General features: G+C 44.5%; 1 protein-coding gene across 1 annotated transcript in view; it reads left to right on the forward strand.

The window, feature by feature from the left end:
* Positions 1–1,115: 1,115 nt before the first annotated feature.
* Positions 1,116–14,751, forward strand: part of LOC306753244 (voltage-gated potassium channel KCNC1-like) — a gene marked incomplete at its 5' end in the record, with an annotated part of 39,897 nt that continues 26,261 nt past the window's right edge. Inside the window, 3 exon segments of the mRNA XM_079237110.1 lie at positions 1,116–1,163; positions 8,461–8,514; positions 8,516–9,148. Of these exon segments, the coding sequence (XP_079093236.1) occupies positions 1,116–1,163; positions 8,461–8,514; positions 8,516–9,148 (735 nt within the window).

Below are 14,751 nucleotides of genomic sequence, written 5' to 3' on the forward strand. Positions count from 1 at the left end.
TTTTTATATTTCTAAATATAGTAACGTATTGTTCCGGTAGTGTCTCGTTTCAGGTATTTTATTGAAATAGTGACATTTTTTAAAGATAAGACAAATTCCTTAATATTTGTTAAGTGCAAAGAGTGCCTTTGGAGCAAAGATGCATTCATCAAATAAGTGGCTCTTCCTCGTCGTGTTATTATTGTTATTATGATGATGATTATTATTATTATTATTATCAATGGACTTTATACTCCATACTTACTATGATATAACCCACCTGCTCCTCTGCTACCACATGGCTGCTGATGTCAGGCAAAGTCAAGGCTGGAAACCTGTAGACAAAATGGTGCGTCTGTCCAGCAGGGCGAGCATGTGTGGGCTGTGTAGCCTATAAGAAACAACAACCAAATAAACAGATGATGAAAAAAACAATAACAATACAGTCTTTCCTATTATCGCCCTGGGGTGTGTATTTTTTTTTTTTATAGCACATGTCTTTATGAAGTTCAGCAGCCATATGAGAAATTAGCCTCTGTATCCACCGGGGTCCTCCCACCCCGCTGTCTTGTTCTCTAATCCGCCCACATGTATCGTTTGAGGAAGAAAAAAAACAGTGCAGAAGGTGACGCTCCTCCAAAGGAACAGCGAGAGGCATAGAGAGGGAAAGGCAAGGAGAGAGAGGTGTGTACTGGCTGCATCTCCATTGAAACATTTGCAAGGGGGAGGCAGAGGAAGAGCTGAATGGTAGCTACACCCTGCGCCTGCAAGCGTAGAGACACTGTAAAAAACGCTGGCAATTGTTTTTTTGGCAATAACAAAGAGGTGGGAGAGGGGGCTCTGAAATCGAGGGAAATAGCACAAAAAAGGGGGACTTCTGCTTCACTTCATCCGAGATTCTCACCCCTTTGCCATCATCAGCATGACCATAAGATATAGCCTGAGTAACATTCGGCAATAACGGTGTCAAAACGAGATTTTCAGCTACAGACGCTCGCAATCTTGTTTTGATTTATTATAATCGGGGGAGAGAACAAACAACAACTGAATGCCTGCGAAAAACTGGATACTCTCTGAAATCATAAGAAAGAGCGATCTAACAAAGACAACTACATTCTGATTGATCTTTAGGCTTGATGTGCGTGTTTCTGCACGCACTCGAAACGAACCTGAACCAAAAGCAAGTGAGTATAAACCGTGTCTGTGTATTTGTCTGTATCTTGGTGGCTTTATTCTGCGTTTTGTCTATTAACAGGGCATTTATTGGCCAGCTCTAAAAGGGGAAACAAAGCGTCTAGCCTACATTCAACAAGTATCGTTATATCCACAATATCCACGTTTCATTTCGTCTGTTGCCTGTTTGTGTTTTGATCAATCTCAACCAGAATGTGGGACAAATGTTCAAATTGGACTCATTTACTGTGTTTTTATTATTATCTCCAGCTGCTACAATACAAAGAGAGCTGTACTTTTACACTGTCATATTTGATTAATTTAACTGATTAAAAAATGTAATTTTGATAAACATTTCTCATTGCATAAATGGTGGGTGTTTCCCCATACACAAGATCAGAGCAGTTTCATGCCTCTGAGGGGAATGTGTGTGTGTGTGTGTGTGTGTGCGTCTGTGTGTGTGTGTGTGTGTGTGTGTGTGTACATCCCTCTTGGGATCATTGTGTGTCTGTCTGTGTGAGCAACTCTTCCCATGTGTGTATTGCTTTGTGCATTTGTGTGCATTCATTTGATTTACTTGCATGTGCCTCCAGTGTTTGTGTGTGTGTGTATTTGGGCAGCATGGCAGCACTGTGGTGTCAAAGCCCGAAATGGAGGTTTGATAAAGGAGGGTGAGAGGGCTGACACACACAAACACACACGTGAGAAAGGGAGAGGAGCATTGGAGCAGAACCACAGGAAGGACATAGCGTCACTGAGATCCAGGAAGTCTATAGGGGCAGTTAGTTGTCTAGACGTGGTCTTCTTCCCCTACAACCCACCGCCACACCATCACCATTCCACTGCATTACACACAATGTCTGTGGTTTCACAACGCCTCTTCTACCTTCACTTTCCAGCGCATGCCTCGCTTCTTCTGCCAACTGCTCTAGCGGGCTCTTCCCTTGATGGGAACTCTCTTCTTCCATTTGCTCTCTCACTGCTTTCCCCCTCCTCAATCCTGCATTATGAATATACAGCTGGTGCTATTTTTAGATTGAGGGTAACCCAGAAAACACCCTTTTGATTTTAGCAAAAAGAAGAAGAAAAAAAACTCTCCCCACCAGAGACAGTGACGCGCTGTCAGTGGATGTGATCGGTAGAGTAGTGATGGGGCTCGGAAGGAGGGCGCTGCTGTTTAAGGAACGGGGTGGGGGGGAGATGAATCTATTTTGAGGCTGTGATTGAATTACGCATCTGCCGTGTCCTGGGTTTGTGCGTCTTCTTGCCTCTGACCCTTCCTCTCTCCTTGGCCTCTCGTATGACATCTTCACATCAGAGAACTCTTCCTCTGTCCTTCAACTAATTCCTCACCTGATCGAGCTGATTATCCGTTTAAACCCTTTGTGTTTTAAATCTGTGACCTTGAGGCTCACCTCCAGGCTCACTTATCATTCCCTCTCGTCTCCTTTGATCTCCTAGTCTGGTTTTATTTCTTCACATTCAAAGCGAACTTCTCCCCCTCCTGTTGAGAGTCTAATCTGTGACTTCCCTACCCCTCCTCTTTGTCTAATCCCTGGCTAGTTCACAGGTCAGAGTCAGTGCAGTAGTACTTCTTCCATCATCCCGTTTGTCTGTCTGGCCCTCTGAGCCACATCATTGCGCTGCTGGATCATAATGGTCCTAATCATGTTGTAAGGGTAGAATCATTAATTAAGAGCAGACAGGTTTAAATGACCTACGAGACAGTCGAGAAGCGTTGAGGTTAAAGCTATTTGCTCCTGATGCAAATTCTCCAAGAACCAGTTTTTAAACACTGAGGGATAGCTCAGATTCATCCAGGTCCAAAAATATCCTTTCTTCCCGACATGACACACTATCCCGTTGTTCTTTTTCTTCGCCTGCAGTCTGTGTTAGGATTTTTCTGACCTCTACACCCCTCACTGCCCCTTGAAGGAAGTACCTCTTCCTCCATCTTTCCATTCACCCTGCCTTCTCCTGTCACTGTGGAGTCTCACCCAGTGGGCATATCCATCCCCCAAAATCAGAACACGTGTCCTCCTGTGGGCAGAAAGGATTTAGTCATGGACACTTGGTGGGCTTTCAGAGCTCTATTACAGTTTCTGCTGGTCTATTCCTGAAACTGGCCTTATGTATTAATCATCCCCAGCCAGCTAAAAGGAGCAAACCAAGAGGACAGGACTCTTTTTTTTTTCTCATAAGAAAAGTGTCTGGTATGGTTCATAGCAAGTTCTGACGGGGGCTGGGGGGGGGGGGGGGGGGGGGGCCTTGGACATGCACAACATGTCCAAGGGGCTTTTGGTGCTACAGTATGTGTGGAGTGGTCCACCTCTGGGGATTTCCACGCTGGTGTTGCGGAGTAGAGGAGCTGCCATTTGGCTATTTAATTCATGTTGTGGGAATTCGCAACTGGTGAGCTTTATTGTGATGAGAATTGTTTCCCCCTCTTCTGTACATCAACTGTCTCAGAGTTACTGGGTCATGTGGCCTTGTTCTCTGTTTTTTCCTGCATACGCACCCTGTTTTTTTTTGTTGCTCTCCATTCATTCATGATAATCATCTCATTTTCCTTCTTATTCATTCATTCCACCTACCTCCCACCACTATCTTCACACTCGCACACACCTATATGGCTTCTTCGCTCCTGCCAGAATCAGATTTACACCAGGAGATGCAATGACAATTGGAGAGGGGAGAGGACACTGTGCGGTGTGACACTGCACTAAAAGGGGAGGTGACCGCAGAGCTTTCCCCGTGCTGCAGTGCCTCGCTTTCTCCTGTTGGGGTCTCCTCAACACTGGGGAGTGTGAGAGAGAGGAGAGTGAGATAAGATAGATGAGGGGGAGAGGAATGAGGAAAGGAGGGAGGGGATATGGGTGAACAGGGTGAAGCCTTGTGGTTACATCCTTTGATGAGGTAGCGGGTGGGCTGTGCACCAGAAACACATACGTAATTCTTGCTATCTCTCGTTCACACACACACACACACGCACACACACGCACGCACACGCACACGCACACACATTGCACACAAACAAATACATGTTACACACTTGCCAGCAAAGCCCTCTTTTTTCCCAATGGTACATTTGCCACTCAGCTCAGCTCTGTGTTTGTTTTACATCCCTACACATGTTTCCCTTCTTCTCCTCCTCTCTCTCCATCCATGTTTCCATTCCTCTTATTTGTATTGCAGACCATTTCTATCCTCCTTGCCGACTCCTCCTACACCTTTACATCCATTCAGGTGCTATCCTGTGCCACTGCAAGGTCTTTTTTTGTCCCCTCTGTCTCCTCCCCCACCATTTTTTCTCTCTCTGGTTTCATTTCCCCCCAGATTGCTTGTTTTCCTCTCTCCTCTGCCTTACCTATTTCCCCCTTATCCTCTCTCCTTTTCTCTCCCTGTCCAACATCCCTTCTTCTCTCCTCCATCTCACCTCCCTCTCCATATCTCCCACTCCTCTCCCCCTCAGTGATTGGTAAATCTTTTTGCTTTTTCTGCCAATTGCTGGGTCTGTTCCACACAGTCAGCACTCCTCAAAATTCCTCCCTTGTCTTCTCTTTCGGTCTCTCCCTCTCACTCTCGAACGTGTGCTCTCCTCCCCTCCCCCTGGTTACTGCTGCTGGTACCTCACAGCCATTGCATCCTATAATCCCGAGCTCCCTCCCCCTCTTGCTGCAGTGTTTCTGCTATTATATGTTAGCGTCAGTGCAGCCTCCGTGCACACGTCTTGTGTGCGCTCTTTTTCTCTACCAGCCTTGTGGTCTCTGTCTATCCGTCCACTGCAGAAATCCTCTCCCTAAAGGTTCAGAATGAATGAGCCTTATTTTGCCCTCAAAATGCTTTTCTTAGCCTGTTTGTTGCAGCCAGGTGAGTGTGAGTATGTATGCGTCTCCCTCCCTCCTCTCTCCTCTCCCCTCGTGTATGTGCAGTGGTGAGGCAGTAGTAGCATGGTGGCGCAGGACATGGTGGCCAAGGCAGGAAATGCTGCAGGAGAGAGGTGGTGGTGGAGATTTTTGCTCCTCTCTGCATACCCTCCCTCCCCTCTTCCCACTTCTCCCCCAGTTTTTAACCTCTTCCTCATTTTTCATTCCTTTCTGCATTCCTTATCATCTCTGTGCTTTTTTCATCTCCACTGGATCTACACCCCCTGTTCAGCTTATTTAGCTTCAGTCCCCCCTCCATATCTCTACTTCTAATATTAACCCCCCTCCAGTCTCTGGCGAGTTTTCTTTTCACGCAATTGCACTGCTGTCAGTGATTGAAGTGCTGAGGCGGGCTCTTAAAGAGATGTGCTCCCCCCATTTTAAGGTGAAACCCTGAAACTGCGGACATTTTCCTGAATTCCAGAGCATTGAACTCAAATGCCTTGAGCTCATCAAGATCAGTAATCAGATAAGTAGTTCATCACATTTACTTTCACTTCAACTTAAAAGTTGGAAATCGAACAAGTTCTAGTTCTGAGGTAAAGGAACCTAACAGCGCCCGATTCAAATGAACCTCTAATTCAATCAATAAGCTCACCACACAGGACTCAGAGGGAACAAAAAGGCATCTAACCACAGTTACAGACTTTGACTGTATAAAATATTCAGCAGTTAAGCTACAACATGCAGTAATGGGGTTACAAAGTGAAACCAGAAAAACATTCATCCAATGGATACAAGTTTCACAGTGACATAATAGAAGTTGTTTCTTGAAAGTTTAGTATCCCGTAAGAGGAGTTTGTCCCAGAGAGAGAGAGAGAGAGAGAGAGAGAGAGAGAGAGAGAGAGAGAGAGAGAGAGAGCGAGAGAGAGAGAGAGAGAGAGAGAGAGAGAGCGAGCGTGAAAGAGTGCCACTGTCCATGGTGCTGAAATATAGTCCATCCCGCAGCACCAGTGGTCCTTGCTAGAATTGTTTTCTCTCTGACTGCCTGATCTCTCTTCCAAGTAGTTTAGTTTTAGTTTGTGTTGCCTGTCATTACTTCCTTATTACATTAAAGTAGCCCTGATTTCTTAGTTTTCAGTTGCAGAAATATATAACACTACTTATGCAGAATGATGCAGTACAACTGAGTTGTACTGCATCAGGGCTTTTTCTGTCAAGCAAGTAGATTTGACTATACTACTGGATATTTGAGATAAGGTAGAAATGTAAGGCTTCAGTATCTTGATTTTTCTGCTTGTATAATACATACATTGTTGGCAGCTGCGCACAGTACGAACTAGTTGTACTTTAATCGTTTCAAACTCGGACTGCATACCCATGCAATAATTTTGGTGTAAGATCTTACCTCAGTGTTGTTAAGTCCAGGAGCTTCAAAATAGAAAAAAGAAAATTGTTGCACCAAAATGTTTTTATAAATTGAGAAAAACAAACAAACATAATAACAATATAATATAAGGGAAACTTCTTGTGAACAAAAAGTTGTTTCTTCAGATAGCGTGAAATAATCAAACCAACAGAGTAAACACCAATAACAAGTAAGAAAGAAAGACTGCAGTAAAGGACATGAAAGGAAGCAAAAGTCTGAGCAGAAAGAAGAGGAAAGAATTGACCCAAAGTGAAGGAAGCTTACTTTGGAAAAGGGAAAGAATGGGACAGGAGGATGAGTGTAACGAATTGGCAGAAGATGCGTAAGATGAGTAAAATGCAATGAAGAAGGGGGGAGAAAATAATCAGAGAAGGGCTATGGATGGGAATAGGACCGGGTTGTGAGAGGAGGAAAAGGAAAAAGAAATGAAGCCTTGATTCTCCTCCTTCAGTGAAATGTGATTCCTTTATGCGGAATATGAGAGCGAGCGAGGAAGAGAAAGTGTGTGTGTGTGAGAGAGAGAGAGAGAGAAAGAGAGTAGTAGGAGGGAGAGGGGGAGGGCCAGTGAAAGCACACATGAGAGAGGAGGGGGGAGGAGAGTGGTGCATTTCTTTGAATAGAGAAAAAGGTTAACAACATAGATGCTGCGCATGTAGGAGCTTGCTTGCTGTGAATGTATGTCTTTTCTGAAGGACCGTGAGCACCCCCAGGATGGCAACGCAGTTCGCAGGCAAATAATTTGACCTCGCTGGGAGGAGAGAGAAAGAGAGAGACAGAGAACGAGAGGGAGAATAACTGTGTTTTTTTTACTGCAGCAGAATTCATTCACTTTTATAGTGCACTCTCCTTTTTGATGCTCTCCCCTCCACACTCTCTCTTCAGCCACCTTCCTCCATCAACAGGGGGAGAGACAATATTGCACGAGCTGCTACCTGAGTGTGCTGCATTCACTTTCTTTCCCTCCACATCTCCCTCTCTTTTCGTCCTCATCTTCGGTTCTTTGTCTGAGCTTGCCTTGTTTTCCTGATTGTCCTGCTTTTTCGATCCTTCCATTAAACATCTGATTGATGGCCTCCTCTCCCCCCTCAACCTCCCTCTCTCTCACACCCTCTACCGCTTCTCCATCTGCATGTCTTTACACACACACGCAGTGCATGGGAGAAGTGGCAGAGAGAGCATTGACATAATTGTGCGTCGCATGAATCTCAGTGCCGTTGGAGGGGGCTGCAGCAGTGTGTGTAGCACGCACATAGGCTGATTGAGGAGATCTAACATTAGTACGGACACCGCACTCTCGGGAGGCAATTAACACCTACACACACACATGCTCATACACACAAACACACACACATGCGGTGTGCTGCGCCACCATACGTCAGAGAGGCATTCTTGGAAAAGGGGGAAAATAAGTAGGGTGATAGATACCCAGTGTTCCCCTCTTCCTCCAATCTTTCTGTCACTGTTTTCTCCTCACATGTCTTTGGGCACTCGGGAGCAGGGTTGCTGCAAGTGTGGAGGGGCTGGGATGCTCAAGCCTTATAGTAGCCTAATACAGGAGAGGATTTGATTGAACACTGACATGAGCATTAACCATATCAATACAGTGATCGCTGGAATAACAGTACAGCAGAGAGCATAAGGGATTGGACCCCAGCAGTCACATCACAATAGCTGAAAACACCTTATTATCACAGTGGTGTCAACAGCCTGTGACGATGCTGATCTATGAATGTGCTCACCTGCTGTCATATGTTGCACTAATAACTAGGCATCTTTCTGCTCCAGGATGCTGTGTTAAAAACAATTTTGCCACCCCTCATTTCCCCAGCTCCCACCTCTCAGTCACTGCACCTGCACACGATCGTGTTGTGCCCTTCCATCAGCTGATTATCAAGTGAATAATTGCAAATACAGCTGGCTTCAGCGCGCGACTCTTATTCGTATTGCAATGTTGATAATCCACATCTATTTCTCCCTTCTTCTAAAATTTCTGCCCTTTTTCTCTCCCCGCAGACTCCTCAGACTCCTCCCTCCTCCTCCCTTCGGTTTCTCTCATCCTCTCCCTCCCCCCCGGTCCTCTATGCTCAGTTCGGTGTGTGTTTCCTCTTTCAAAGGGCGCAAGGGTGGGAACAAGTCGTCCAACAAAGCATGTTACAGCGCAGACATGACTTGTCCGTCGGAGAGCGAGAAAATCGTGATAAACTGCGGGGGGGTGCGGCATGAGACCTACCGGAGCACCCTCAAAACGTTGCCCGGTACCCGCTTATCGTGGCTCACCGAGCCGGACGCGTTCAGCAACTTCGACTACGACCACAAATTAGACGAGTTCTTCTTCGACCGTCACCCGTCAGTGTTTTCCTTCATCCTCAACTATTACCGCACCGGGAAGTTGCACTGTCCCAACGATGTGTGCGGTCCCCTGTTCGAAGAGGAGCTGGCTTTCTGGGGTATCGATGAGACGGACGTGGAGGCGTGTTGCTGGATGAATTACCGGCAGCACCGGGATGCGGAGGAGGCTCTGGATAGCTTCGAGAATCCAGAACCGGACGCGCCGGACGACGAACCGGCGCTGTGCGGTCCGGATGGGGACTTGAAAAGACTGTGCATGCAGGAGGACGCGAGGAAAGCGGGCTGGTGGAAAACCTGGCAGCCCCGAATATGGGCACTGTTTGAAGACCCGTATTCCTCCAAATATGCTCGGGTGAGTTATACGTCTCTCCAGGAGGGACCAACTTGTTTATGTGCTGTTGCATATTCTGCCTCATGATGTCTCTCTGCTTGAATTATGATACGTTTTTTGAAACTTTGTTTTTTAAATGTTTTGTCCACATTATCATCAAAACCAGTACGTCATAATTAACTGAAGGCTGACTGTCGGTATGCCTGTCAGAATAGCTTGCATTACATAGCAGGGTACAGACCTACTGGTATTGAATAATGAATGCTGATAGCATAGGGAAAATGGAAAATGCCATGGGAGCTATCTATTGGTAGATAAATACTAGTTGATACAACAACCAAAGGTTTTGTCAAACGCATCACCTCCATGTCTCGTTCTTGATATGTTACATGTTTCAGACCAGCCGGATTCACACCGAAAACTGCTTTATTGCTATCATTATTTCTATCGTCGTATCCTACTTGAGAAGGTTTAATACATATCTGCCTCTAAACGCGGCACCTGCTGCGCCTCCTGCATCCAAACGCCCTTATTAGGTCACATTTGTCCGTTTACGATGCACATCAATGCGCCGTATTTCATGGTAGTCTTATTTATTGTAGCACCACACTGGAGACGCTCATACGACGCCGATTTGTCAGCATTGAAGTGCATGTCTTTCTCCACATATGTCCTTGGTACGGCCACAGTCTGCTGGGTGGTTCTTTTTGCCAGTCCCCCCCATGTCTCAGTTGAATGCGATATGGCGTTTACGCACGGGATTAAGCTGTTACGCACAACTCGTTCCTATTTTGGAATACTCTTTAGTATTTTCATGTAAATAATTCATGATGTATATCTTAAAAGCAAACGTTTGATGGCATTTGATCATACAGGTGTACGAGTAACAAGTACTCCTGGCTGTGTTTTTGATCTGTGGTACATGAAAACAGTTACAGTGGGCTTGTGGTTCTTTTTTCTCCGACCCTCCAGTTACAGACAGACGAACCAGTTGCTTGATCACAGCTGCTTTGATTTGTGTTTCAGTGATTTAGTTTGATCATCACTGTCTTGCACCCTGTCTAGTACTATTTTTCTGTTATGAGGGTGTGTAAGGACCATTTGATACTGTGGATGCATGCACACTGTTGAAGATGCAAAACCAGACCGTCAGCTAAGATCTGCAGTGGCCAATTCATGCCATCACGATAGAAATATAGCTTTTGAAAAAAACACATTTATAAATTTTAATCACTGAAAACTCAGGCTTTGGAAACTGTATCTATAATCACTGATGAAGACAATAGCTTCACACACGGAGACTGTCTCTCTCTATTCCAAAACACACACACACACACACACACACACACACACACACACACACACACACACACACACAGACACACAGGCACACACACACACACACACACACACACACACACACACACACACACACACACACACACACACACACACACATACACCAGGTATAGATCTACATACCTGGATTCAGTTTCCTCCGAAGGAAGAGCAAAGTGTTGGGCTGTGACAGACAGATAGTCTGGTTCAGGCCACCTGATCCGCCTCTCTGGACTTGGGATCAGGCAGGAAGGGTTTCTCTAAGTGTCACTCTTATCCCAATCGGATTGATTTATCACTATCCCACCCTTCTCTTCCCCTATTACATGCAACACAACTGCTCATATATGGGGTGGTTCTTTGCAAAATGTCTAAGTGTTGCATGAGAGGGAGATACCTTCGGGGTTTGGATTTTCAAATTACATAATAACAAAGACAAAAGCAAGGCAAAAAAAGATGCTTGACATGTTTCTGGAAACAGAAGTGGATTTGGTGCTGAATTCTAAATTATCATTCAGCACGAGGAGGCATCATTTGCAGCATTGCCATACCTTAGATTTAAGCTACTGTACCTGCTGCATCGCTGCTAGAATGCTGTATATTATGTAATGATCAGTTTTACACCTCTGGTTACAGTGGCCAAGAGCTCATGAATCATACAAAAACATACCTTGAGTGTAATGGTTGCCGATAGTGGTGTTTGTGATGGCTCGTTGGGGTTATGCTGGATACAGGTAGTAGGTGGGATTCATTTCAATGGCTGCAGCTCTTTTTGTGGGTGAACACAGCCCTGTTTCTCTCTGTAGGTCTAATATGCAAGCGCTATACGTCAAACAGCCTTGTGACCCAGATCACTTGTTTTTTTTTCCCACTCTTGCTCTTTCTGAAAGCATCATGTCCAATGTGGCAGAACCTCTTGGTCTTTTCAGTCCTGTGGGATGCAAATTAAATGTGGAGTGAAAAAACGGAGCGATAGAGAGCGGCTAGAACAAGGGGGGGGGGGGGGGGGGGAATGAGAAGCTGATGTGGAAATACAATGAGACAGATGAGAGCGAAAAACAGAAAGAGGAAGCGTGAGAGGAAATAAAGGGACGTTTTTGTTTGCATTCCTGTAGCGCATCAGCAATCAATGTTTTGATCGGAGCATTACAACATGCATGCAGGGCGTTACAAAAAATAAATAATCTCCACCTCCTTCTCCGCTCATGATCATGTGAAGCTCGCTTGTGGATCTACCGCGGCAGCACACACATGTACAAACACACACATGCTGGTGTCTGTGCTGGCTTTTCTGCTGCAGTAGACACGGGAGAGAGGAGGGAGCACTGGAGGAAGAGAAAAGAGGTAGAGTGGGAGTGAGAGGGATAGACAGAGCGAGGGAAATGGAGAAGGGATGAGATAGTGGAGGGAAATATAGGGGGAAAGGGACTGAAGGTCTAAGAGGGATACGGAGAGAGACGACGAGGAGGAAGAGAGGTACTGTGATAAACGGGGAGGAGGGGACACCCACAGGGAGAAAGACGTTGTATGATGAGGGTGGGGACCCTTGTCTTAGCATCTTCGATTATCTGTGAAGGCTTGAGCCATCCAATCTTCCTACCCCGGCCCTCCTGCCTGCCTATTGATTGATAACTAATTGATTATCTTCTCTTTTGTCTGTTTTTAAAGCCCCTTTCTCTTCCTCTATCACCTCTTAAAATCTGAAAATGCTCACAAGGACTAATGCTTGAATGATATCACAACCGTTAACCCATTGACACCATTTATGGATGTATATGTTTCTGTTTGATGAAGTGTTATGCAATATGATTTGCATCGGATTTCTTATTGATCTGTGCTTGGTTGACATAGAGCTGTTCTATGATGTTCTGATGTTCCTACTGTTTTAAACTCTAATTTGCCTGAATGACAATGATCCTAATTGAATACATCTACGGAACCACCGTTATTGATGAACTGTGGTTATTGTGTTATATGTTTTTTTGTCATTGAAGGTAATCTAATATGATGTAATCACTTGACACTCAATTTATGTTGTCGAACGAAGTTAAAAAATAGCCCTCAAAATATAGGATATTAAATTATACAATAACTGAAAGGAATATAGACATTTTAAATATGCCAGATGTTACAAGTTACGTATGCATATATTAACGAAAAAAGCTTTAAGTGAGCATCGAGAAGTTAATATTGGACATCAAAAGTCTGGATGAAGGAGATTAAATTGAGTAAATATGACACAGATTAATACAGTGTTTTGTTTTGCCAGCATAATAGATCAAAAAAAGAAGAAAAAGTACTATTTTTCCATATGAAATCCATTGCTAGCTATCTGTATGTGCCCTATAATGTCGTGCCACTGTCGCACAAGTTTAGCAGTTTTGGTCACTTCCAGTTTCGTACCAGAAGTGCACGGTTGTCTTTCTCAGCAATCTCCTGACAAAGCACCATTTGTAGTTCGGCATGTACAAGATGCCCCTTTGGTTAGTTTTCGGGGGAGCGGCCCTGTGTCCAGCACCCCCCTCTCCCTGAAGGTCATGTCTTGAGGTCCATTGTCTGTTGTCCTTTTTCCACAGTGCTGGAGCGCACAATGCTGTCATAAACAAATGCAACTTGCCGTTGTCCCAGATGGCCCGAGTATGTAGAAAACTAGTGGTGGACAGAAAATAGAAACAAAAGATGTATTGATAGGCATCAGTATATAGATATGATGTTGGGTGGAAAATAAATTGGCTGACGGCGGGGTTTTGGTTATGTTGCCATTTTTGTCCTGGACATTGCGTTTCATTTTTATAGTCCACGAGACAGAGAAGATGAGTTCTTTGTGGATTTGGAAATACAAAATGTTTTTACTTCTCCAACTTGCCATTTAAAATACCTGTGTTGTTCTCAGTAAAGCATGATTTAGCCATTGAGTATCAGATTATTTTATACTTCTAATTTCAAATAGTCTTGTGACTAGTTTTGTTTGCCCCAGAGCCACGTAGTTCCCCGTACAGAACCTGTTATTTGTTGTGTTAACCCATTATGCTTCAGGGAAAATAACATCACAACTTTCATCATTACCTGCATTTAAAAAAAGGTGCACCTCACCCTAAAACTGCAACTAACAAACATCCTTCTCCTACAAACATCCTGTTTTGAACCTCAGCTTTAGCAGTGTACCGTTGTGAGCAATGATGTGAAATCAAGATGATGATGCTCTTTGTAAACTGAAAGCTCTTTAGCGCGTTAAATTACACTTTTACTTTCAGCGGTAGGGTACGGTATTCGTGCTCCCAAGCGGTTTCCATTCAAACCCTGACCCCGCTGAAAGGCCTATTACCAACTTCCATCCTCGTGCCTCTCCTCGTGGGCTGCATCTGAAAATAGCAAAGAGAGGAAAAGGAGGCATTAAATTCATTCGCTGGTGGCAAATCTGATCCTCCATTACTGATGAAAGGGTGAGACTATGCACTTGTATGACCATTCAGCGCATGAAAACACAAGTCGGAAATAACTGAAGCACCAAACCTGTCTTGACAGAGAGGAAACGGATGGCGAGAGATACTCTTAAGTGCTCACCAAGTTTATTAAGGTAAACTGTTTTCCTCGAGCAGTAGCTGCTGGCAAGGGCGTGATAATTAGTCAACCTGCCTCTCCTGTTCCTCCAATTGGTAAATGTATCGTGTTCTGTTTCAATTTTCCCTGACAATGTTTTGTACCACAGGCCTTCTCGTGTTGTGTTTGCATCCCTGGAAGTCGCAGTCCTTTTGTAACTTGAGCACTGTCTGTTGGCGATACTTCATTGGATAGCTGCTTCATGTCTCCAAACAGGGGCAGACACATGATCTCTGTTTTAAATATGAGAGAAGCACTTTAAAGTTGTAAAAACTGAAAGAAACTGCAGTGTTTGTGAATTGCAGTGTTTCCTCTAGGATTTTTTTATCCGGCAGCGGAGCTTTATTCTGCGCCGCCAGAAGATATTTAGTGCATTTGCTGATACGAGAAGAGCTTTAGACACAAATTTGTACACAATTGTAGAGGTCGACTTACGTTTAAGATGCTCCCAGACTTCTTGTCTCTCTTCCTCCTCTCTCCTGTCCTTATATTCTGCCTTTTCTCTTCTCTTTCTATACTTTCCTGTATCACCTTTGCTACATCGTCATTTTGTTTAATAATGGAATATAATATAATAAAGTGCTTAATAATCAACCTACAAAAATTAAATCAAATAACTGCCACATTTTACATACAAGAGACTCAATACCCACCTCCCCTCCTCCTGTATTTGATCCAACTAAGCT

Source organism: Taurulus bubalis (genome assembly GCF_910589615.1).
Source record: "Taurulus bubalis genome assembly, chromosome: 2".
NCBI classification, from domain to species: domain Eukaryota; kingdom Metazoa; phylum Chordata; class Actinopteri; order Perciformes; family Cottidae; genus Taurulus; species Taurulus bubalis.